Source organism: Giraffa tippelskirchi, chromosome 4 (assembly GCF_054371585.1).
Source record: "Giraffa tippelskirchi isolate mGirTip1 chromosome 4, T2T-mGirTip1v1.2.pri, whole genome shotgun sequence".
In the NCBI taxonomy this organism is placed as follows: domain Eukaryota; kingdom Metazoa; phylum Chordata; class Mammalia; order Artiodactyla; family Giraffidae; genus Giraffa; species Giraffa tippelskirchi.
The window spans coordinates 130,627,269-130,637,314 of NC_137278.1; the positions used below are offsets into that span (position 1 = coordinate 130,627,269).

The following is a 10,046-nucleotide window of genomic DNA, read 5'->3' on the forward strand; positions in this document are numbered from 1 at the left end:
CAGCTTGTGTTTCTTCCAGCCCAGCGTTTCTCATGATGTACTCTGCATAGAAGTTAAATAAGCAGGGTGACAATATACAGCCTTGACGTACTCCTTTTCCTATTTGGAACCAGTCTGTTGTTCCATGTCCAGTTCTAACTGTTGCTTCCTGACCTGAATACAGGTTTCTCAAGAGGCAGGTCAGGTGGTCTGGTATTCCCATCTCTTTCAGAATTTTCCACACTTTATTGTGATCCACACAGTCAAAGGCTTTGGCATAGTCAATAAAGCAGAAATAGATGTTTTTCTGGAACTCTCTTGCTTTTTTTGATGATCCAACAGATGTTGGCAATTTGATCTCTGGTTCCTCTCCCTTTTCTAAAACCAGCTTGAACATCTGGAAGTTCACGGTTCACGTATTGCTGAAGCCTGGCTTGGAGAATTTTAAGCATTACTTTACTAGCGTGTGAGATGAGTGCAATTGTGTGGTAGTTTGAGCATTCTTTGGCATTGCCCTTCTTTGGGATTGGAATGAAAACTGACCTTTTCCAGTCCCGTGGCCACTGCTGAGTTTTCAGATTTGTTGACATATCGAGTGCAACACTTTCACAGCATCATCTTTGAGGATTTGAAATTGCTCAACTGGAATTCCATCACCTCCACTAGCTTTGTTTGTAGTGATGCGTTCTAAGGCCCACTTGACTTCACATTCTAGGATGTCTGGCTCTAGGTCAGTGATCACACCATCGTGATTATCTGGGTCGTGAAGATCTTTTTTTGTACAGTTCTTCTGTGTATTCTTGCCACCTCTTCTTAATATCTTCTGCTTCTGTTAGGTCCATACCATTTCTGTCCTTTATTGAGCCCATCTTTGCATGAAATGTTTCCTTGGTATCTCTAATTTTCTTGAAGAGATCTCTAGTCTTTCCCATTCTATTGTTTTCCTCTATTTCTTTGCATTGATTGCTGAAGAAGGCTTTCTTTTTTTTTTTTTTCTTTCTTCTTCTTTTTTTTTTTTTTTTAAATTTTTTTTCTTATCTCTCCTTGCTATTCTTTGGAACTCTGCATTCAAATGGGAATATCTTTCCTTTTCTCCTTTGCTTTTCGCTCCCCTTCTTTTCACAGCTATTTGTCAGGCCTCCTCAGACAGCCATTTTGCTTTTTTGCATTTCTTTTCCATGGGGATGGTCTTGCTCCCTGTCTCCTGTACAATGTCATGAACCTCCATCCATAGTTCATCAGGCACTCTGTCTATCAGATCTAGTCCCTTAAATCTATTTCTCACTTCCACTGTATAATCATAGGGGATTTGATTTAGGTCATACCTGAATGGTCTAGTGGTTTTCCCTGCTTTCTTCAATTTCAGTCTGAATTTGGCAATAAGGAGTTCATGATCTGAGCCACAGTCAGCTCCTGGTCTTGTTTTTGCTGACTGTATAGGGCTTCTCCATCTTTGGCTGCAAAGAATATAATCAATCTGATTTCGGTATTGACCATCTGGTGATGTCGATGTGTAGAGTCTTCTCTTGTGTTGTTGGAAGAGGATTCATGCTATGACCAGTGTGTTCTCTTGGCAAAACTCTGTTAGCCTTTGCCCTGCTTCATTTTGTACTCCAAGGCCAAATTTGCCTGTTACTCCAGGTGTTTCTTGACTTCCTACTTTTGCATTCCAGTCCCCTATAATGAAAAGGACATCTTTTTTGGGTGTTAGTTCTAAAAGGTCTTGTACGTCTTCATAGAACCGTTCAACTTCAGCTTCTTCAGCGTTACTGGTTGGGGCATAGGCTTGGATTACCATGATACTGAATGGTTTGCCTTGGAAACAAACAGAGATCATTCTGACATCACTTTGCTGACAAAGGTCTATATAGTCAAAGCCATGGTCTTTCCAGTAGTCATGTATGGATGTGAGAGCTGGACAATTAAGAAGGCAAAGTGCCGAAGAATTGATGCTTAAGAATTGTGGTGCTGGAGAAGACTCTTGAGAGTCTCTTCGACAGCAAGGAGCTCAAACTAGTCAACCTTAAAGGAAATCAACCCTGAATACTCTTTGAAGGATTGATGCTGAAGCTCCAACACTTTGGCAACCTGATGCGAACAGCTGACTCATTGGAAAAGACCCTAATGCTGGGAAGGATTGAAAGCAGGAGGAGAAGAGGGCGACATAGGATGAAATTGTTGGGTGGCATTACCTGATACAATGGATTTGAACTTGGGCAAACTCTGGGAGATGATGAGAGACAGGGAAGCCTTGTGTCCTGCAGTGTGTGGGGTGGTGAAGAGTCAGACACAACTTGGCAACTGAACAACAACAACAGTACTTGTGAAAAAACCTTTACTCTGACTTATCATGAGCAATGCAGATAAATTCAGAATGCAGAAGATTCTTTTTTTTAAATCAATGTTAATATGCTTGAAATCATATATTATCCTTAAATAATGTCCAAGGTTTAAAAGAGTATTTTATTAAAATTCACAGTACTAAAGCATTTCATTTATTCAAGTCTATTTTGATTCTTTTTTTCTTAATATATATATTTTATTGAAGTGTAGTTGACTTACAGTGTTTCAGGTTCACAGCAAAGTGGATCAGTTATACATATACACAAATATTATTTTTGAAATTATTTTCCATTATAGGTTATTACAAGATACTGACTGTAGTTCCCTGTGCTATACAGTAAACCTTTGTTGCTTGTTGCATATCTATTTTTTATTAGAAATCTAGCATTCTATTCATATTAAGTCAAACAAGTGGAATCAAAATGTTATAAATTTTTTAGTTAGCCTAAAATTTGTAAGTTTTCTGATATACATACTGTTTACAAGTATGCAAAAACTGTGCTTGATAAAGGCTTGAGAAAGAAAAAAAGAGATGGAGAAATTGGAAAACATAAACTAAATGAAACGAGAGCACTGAATATGAAATAGAAAAAGCGAAACAAGCTAGATAAACAGTCATCATATAGTCTAGTTGTTTTGAAACATGGCTGCTCATTGGAAACATATCTGGAGCTTTGGAGAAAAAAAAATACCTGGACATTTGTATTTTTCAAAAAAATTCCAAGATAATTCTGATATGCATCTGTATTTTAAAAAGTGATTACATATTTTCCTATTAAATGGTAGTTTTGATCATATAGACTTCTATTATTTGTCCAATGACAAATCATGATATAATGGTATTAAGTGAGTGACAGTTGCATAATCAGAATAGTAAAAGATGTTTATCAGTTTTCACAATCAATAGCCAGACAGGAAATAAAAGATAATTACAACTGTAAGCCATAATGGGAACATGATTAACCTAACAATATAGAATAATGACATACAATTTGGGGTGTTCAAGCAGAGTGATGTGGTAAGTGGAAGTGCATAGATGAACATGTTTTCACCCACCCAGCTAGCCTATGTCTTTTGGTTGATGCATTTAATCCATTAAATTTAAGGTAATTTTCAATATGTATGATCCTGTTACCATTTTCTTAATTGTTTTGAGTTTATTTTCTGTAGATCTTTTCCTTCTCTTGGGTTTCCTGCCTAGAGAAGTTCCTTTAGCATTTGTTGTAATGCTGGTTTGGTGATGCTGAATTCTGTTAACTTTTGCTTATCTGGAAAGCTTTAAATTTCTCCATCAAATCTGAATGAGACTCTTTCTAGGTAGAATATTCTTGGTTGTAGGTTCTTCCCTTTCATCACTTTAAATATATCATGCCATTCCTTTCTGGCTTGTAGAGTTTCTGTTAAGAAATCAGCTGATAACTTGATGGGAGTTCCCTTGTATGTTGTTTTTCCCTTGTTGCTTTTAATATTTTATCTTTGTCTTTAATTTTTGTCAGTTGGATGACTATGTGTCTGAGTGTGTTCCTCCTTGGATTTATCTTGCCTGGAACTCTGCGCTTCCTGGACTTGGGTGACTACTTCCTTTCCCACGTTCAGAAATTTTTGAGCTATTATCGCTTCAAATATTTTTTCAGGTCCTTTCTTCTCTTTCTGAGACCTCTATAATGTGAATGTTGGTGCATTTCATGTTGTCCCAGAGGTCTCTTAGGGTGTCTTCATTTTTTTTTCATTCTTTTTTCTAGATTCTGTTCTGTGGTAGTGATTTCCTCCATTCTGTCCTCCAGGTCATTTATCTGTTCTTCTGCCTCAGTTAGTCTACTATTGATTCCTTCTAGAGCATTATTCATCTTTGCTTGTTCTTTAGTTCTTGTAGGTCTTTGGTAAACATTTCTTGCCTCTTCTCCATTGTTTTCTAGAGATCCTGGATCATCTTCACTATCATTATTCTGAATTCTTTTTCTGGAAGGTTGTCTATCTCCATTTCATTTAGTTGTTTTTCTGGGGTTTTATCTTGTCCTTCCAACTGGGACATAACTTCTGCTTTTTCCTCCTGATTAACTTTCTGTAATGTGGTTTTTGTTCTAGCAGCTGTGGCATTGTGGTTCTTCTTGCTTCTTCTGTATGCCCTGTGATGGAGGAAGCTAAGAGGCTCGTGTAAGCTTCCTAATGGGAAAGTGAAAGTCACTCAGTCATGTCCAACTCTTTGCAACCCTATAGACTTTATATAAAGTCCATGGAATTCTCCAGGCCAGAATACTGGAGTGGGTCGCCTTTCCCTTCTCCAGAGAATCTTCCCAACCCCGGGATTGAACCCAGGTCTCCTTCATGGCAGATGGATTCTTTACCAGCTGAGCCACAAGGGAAGCCCAAAAATACTGGAGTGGGTAGCCTATCCCTTCTCCTGACCCAGGAATTGAACTGGAGTCTCCTTCACTGAAGGCAGATTCTTTACCAGTTCAGTTCAGTCACTCAGTTGTGTCCGACTCTTTGTGACCCCATGAACCGCAGCACACCAGGCCTCCCTGTCCATCACCAACTCCTAGAGTTTACCCAAACTCATGTCCATTGAGTCAGTGATGCCATCCAACCATCTCATCCTCTGTCGACCCCTTCTCCTCCCACCTTCAATCTTTCCCAGCATCAGGGTCTTTTCAAGAGTCAGCTCTTCGCATGAGGTGGCCAAAGTATTGGAGTTTCAGCTTCAACATCAGTCCTACCAGTGAACACCCAGAACTGATTTCCTTTAGGATGGACTGGTTGGATCTTTTTGCAGTACAAGGAACTCTCAAGAGTCTTCTCCAACACCACAGTTCAAAAGCATCAATCCTTTGGCGCTCAGCTTTCTTTATAATCCAACTTTCACATCCATACATGAATACTGGAAAAATCATAGCCTTGACTAGATTGACCTTTGTGGGCAAAGTAATGTCTCTGCTTTTAAATATGCTGTCTAGGTGGATCATAACTTTCCTTCCAAGGAGTGAGTGTCTTTTAATTTCATGGCTACAGTCACCATCTGCAGTGATTTTGGAGCCCAGAAAAATAAAGTCAGCCACTGTTTCCACTATTTCCCCATCTATTTGCCACGAAGTGATGGGACCAGATGTCATGATCTTATTTTTCTGAATGTTGAGCTTTAAGCCAACTTTTTCACTTTCCTCTTTCACTTTCATCAAGAGGCTCTTTAGTTCTTCTTCACTTTCTGCCATAAGGGAGGTGTCATCTGCATATCTGAGGTTATTGATATTCCTCCCAGCAATCTTGATTCCAGCTTGTGCTTCCTCCAGCCCAGCATTTCCCATGGTGTACTCTACATATAAGTTAAATAAGCAGGGTGACGATATACAGCCTTGATGTACTCCTTTTCTTATTTGGAACCAGTCTGTTGTTCCATGTCTAGTTCTAACTGTTGCTTCCTGACCTGCATACAGGTTTCTCAAGAGGCAGGTTGTAGGAGACAGGAAGAATAAAAGAAAAGCAGGCCCCGGCAAGGGCTGCAAAAGAAATTTATAATTATTGATAAATTGGATGCTATAAGGCATGAGACTCTTGGAACAAGTCCAGAGGGAAGAGTTCATAATCTTGAAAACAAGATATGAACCTGGGGTCGGAAAACTGACCCCAGACTGTTTCTCAACTGGCGTCTCAGAGTCACATGTTTTACTTATCTGGTGGAAAATCTATAGATAAGAATGTTAGTCTTAGTTACTGATTTGTTATTGATTACTGTTTCCTAATTGCTCAATGGTTAATGATCATTTTGTTCTTTGGCCCTGAAGGCCACATGAGTTATCGTTTAACTCCCTGCATATTCTTTCATTTCTTTCATTCACGGCTGAAAGTATAATAAAGCTGGCTTGGATTCAGTTTTGGCACCTTCTCCTTGGAGCGGTGTTGGTCCCCTGATTCTCGCTTTTCTCTGAATTCTTGTGTCTCGTTTCTCATTCTCTTGCCATATTGCACTTTTGGAAATCCTGCTTGTTGAGCTGGTCTTGACAGCAGGTAAGGTGATCTGGTATTCCCATCTCTTTCAGAATTTTCCACAGTTTATTGTGATCCACACAGTCAAAGGCTTTAGCATAGTCAACAAAGCAGAAATAGATGTTTTTCTGGAACTCTCTTGCTTTTCAGTGTATGTTGGCAATTTGATCTCTGGTTCCTCTGCCTTTTCTAAAACTAGCTTGAACATCTGCATTTTCACAGCATCATCTTTTAGAGTTTGAAATAGCTCAACTGGAATTCCATCACCTCCACTAGCTTTGTTCGTAGTGATGCTTCCTAAGGCCCACTTGACTTCACATTCCAGGATGCCTGGCTCTAGGTGAGTGATCACACCATCGTGATTATCTGGGTCGTGAAGATCTTTTTTGTACACAGATTCTTTACCAACTGACCCCCCCCCCCAAAAAAACAAAACAATAGAACTACCACCTTGTGGTTTAGTTGCTAAGTCTTGTCCGATTCTTGCAACCCCATGGACTGTAGCCTGCTAGGCTCCTCTGTCCATGGGATTCTCCAAGTAAGAATACTAGAGCGGGTTGCCATTTCTCTCTCCAGAGGATCTTCCTGATCCAGGAATCAAACCCAGGCCTCCTCCATTGCAGGTAGATTCTGTACCGACTGAGCTATTAGGGAAGTCCCTCCTAATGGGAAGGACCAGGAAAAACTGGGTCTTGCTCTGGTGGGCAGAGCCTTGCTCAGTTTTTCTAGTAGTCATGTATGGATGTGAGAGTTGGACTATAAAGAAAGCTGAGTGCCAAAGAATTGATGCTTTTGAACTGTGGTGTTGGAGAAGACTCTTGAGAGTCCCTTGGACTGCAAGGAGATCAAATGAGTCAATCCTAAATGAAATCAGTCCTGAATACTCATTGAAAAGACTGAAACTCCAATACTTTGGCCCCCTGATGTGAAGGACTGACTCCTTAGAAAAGACTCCAATGCTGGGAAAGATTGAAGGCAGGAGGAGAAGGGGATGACAGAGGAAGAGATGTCTGGATGGCGTCACTAAGTCGATGGACATGAGTTTGAGCAAGCTCTGCAAGTTGGTGATGGACAGGGAGGCCTGGTGTGCTGCAGTCCATGAGGACACAAAGAGTCAGACATGACTGAGCAACTGAACTGAATTGGGGTTTTGCTCCCTTCCTGTCGTTTGGCCTGAAGCAGCCCAGCCCTGGGGTCTGTGGGCTCTATGGTGAGGTTATTGGTGACCTCCAAGAGGGCTTATGCCTAGGGGGATCTTCCAGGACTGCTGCTGCCAGTGTCCCCGTCCCTGTGGTGAGCCCAAATGCAGGGGATTCTATAAGATAGTTTATTTGGACTCTTATCACTGTTATGAAAGACAAAAAAGAATATAAACTAAGGACAGAGGAGACTGTTTTAAATTAAAGGACATTGCAATGTGTGGAATTTGGATTATATACTGGAGTAGGGCAGAGACTATAACAACATTTTTAAAACAGGAAGATTGGAATACAGACCCTATATTAGATGGTATTAATAAATCATTGTTAAATTTCATTGGTGGGATAATGGTATTGTGATTCTTGTTCTTGGGAGATAATGTGTTGTAGTATTTGCTTTCAGATTGTTAAACCAAAAAAAAAAAAAAAAAGTGTGTGTGTGGAGAGAGAAAAAAATGATGTGCAAACAGGGCAAGAGTTTAATGTTTGGGGAATAAAGGCAGACAGTAATAGTACTCATCTTTCACCTTTTCTGTAGATTGAAAATTTTGAAAATAGCTGGGATAAAATGCTTAAGAGTCTGTAAAAATCCTTCTTATAAATGAAATAGGCAGAACTTATGGTAGCTGCCTTTGCATAGTACGCCTATGTATGATTTTTTCTCTACTTATTTTCTGTACTTCAGATTTTGATAGTATAATATGAGGATAGACTATTTCAGGAATTGGAAAAATAAATTAAAATTTATAATAGTATACTTTAATGTTTTAGTTTTAAAATTTTATAAAATATTTTATTTGCTGCACCACACAGCTTGTGGGATCCTATCCCTGATAGGGATTAAATCCAGACCACAGCAGTAATAGCAGTGAGTCCTAACCACTGAACAACCAGGGAATTTCCCTATTTTATACAGTTTTTAAAGGTAACTTTCTACTTTCCATTATGAAATATTGGCTATATTCCCTAGTTGTACAGTACATCCTTGAGCCTATCTTATACCCAGTAGTTTGTACCTCCCACTCCCCACCTCTATATTGTTCCCAACCCAAACTGGTGTTGAAGCTGAAACTCCAATACTTTGGCCACCTCATGCGAAGAGTTGACTCATTGGAAAAGACCCTGATGCTGGGAAGGATTGGGGGCAGGAGGAGAAGGGGATGACAGAGGATGAAATGGTTGGATGGCGTCACTAACTTGATGGACATGGGTTTGGGTAAACTCTGAGAGTTGGTGATGGACAGGGAGGCCTGGCGTGCTGTGATTCATGGGGTCGCAAAGAGTCGGACACGACTGAGCGACTGAACTGAACTGATATCTGTGACTGCTTCTTTTATGTTAAAAATAATATACTTTAAAATTTGAGTTTATAAGTAATAACAAGTCCTTTGTTCTAGTAAGTTTTTCAGATTTTGAAAGAAATAAGGTATCTATCTGATATATATATATCTATCTATATAATGAAAAGACTGTATGAATCATGTGCATGCTAAGTTGCATCAGTCATGTCTGACTCTGTGCAACCATGTGGACAGTAGCTTGCCAGGCTCCTCTGTCCGTAGGATTCTTCAGGCAAGAATACCAGAGTGGGTTGCCATTTCCTCCTCCAGGGGATCTTCCCAACCCAGGGATCAAACCCGCATCACTTTTATCTCCTGCATTGGCAGGTGGGTTCTTTACCCCTAGTGCCTCCTGGGATAATAATAATAGGAACCGAGCACCTTCAGTATATCAAGAACTTTGTATAATCAACTTGTTTAATCATCACAACACTGGCACCAAGTAGGTATCAATAATAATCGTCCCAACTCTTACAAATACTAAGTTAACAGAATGAAATTTGAAACAAAGTCTGTCTTAGGTTCCAAAATCTATCCTCTAATAGTCTCTTGTGGGGGAGAGAAATGTTATATAACTGAATTCTGGTTGGCTGAAATAAGTGAAGTAAACTGGACAAAAAGATAAGAGGTTGCAGATGACAGATGCTGCCTGATTAGATAGGCAGACCTAAGCAGTAAGTAGGACATACCTTTGAAGTGAAAAGCAAGGATTTTCCCTCCAGTGCTGTCAATACATTTTGAAGAGTTTCTTAACATTAATATCCAGGGCTTATCAAGTGAATCTGAATGATAGTCAGGTAGAATAAACAGAAAATGACTAATGTATTATACTGAATGTTACAGAAGCATCACCCACTAATTCCTTATAAAGACCTAGTCAGTGGATAAACTAGGATCTCCTTCAAAAAAGAAGAGTCAGTATCCCCTGAATGTTGCTCACATGTCTATAAAAAAACAGTTTTCTACCCCTTGAACATTAAACTGCTGATGATCCCCAAGGGAATTAATTGATGGAAAACTCATGCTTACTTTCACTTAAATCCTAAAGTTAGGTTAAAGCTAAGCAAAACAAAACAACAAAAATACATGGTTTTAACTGGTTGAATGTTAAAAGGAAGGATGAGAAAATAATTGTTTCTCCTTTATGCATGAGTTCTCCAGAGTTTAAGGGAGATGTGAGTAGTCCTAATCCTGTCTTTTTTGT

The 10,046-nt window shown here is 39.4% G+C and overlaps 1 protein-coding gene across 1 annotated transcript in view; it reads right to left on the minus strand.

The window, feature by feature from the left end:
• The window catches only part of LOC145546226 (thiol S-methyltransferase TMT1A), a 78,176-nt gene that overhangs the window by 40,462 nt on the left and 27,668 nt on the right, over positions 1-10,046 (minus strand). The window contains exon 6 of the mRNA XM_081592519.1: positions 9,532-9,624. Within this exon, the coding sequence (XP_081448645.1) occupies positions 9,532-9,598 (67 nt within the window). The 5' untranslated portion in view covers positions 9,599-9,624. The remainder of the gene's footprint in view (positions 1-9,531; positions 9,625-10,046) is intronic.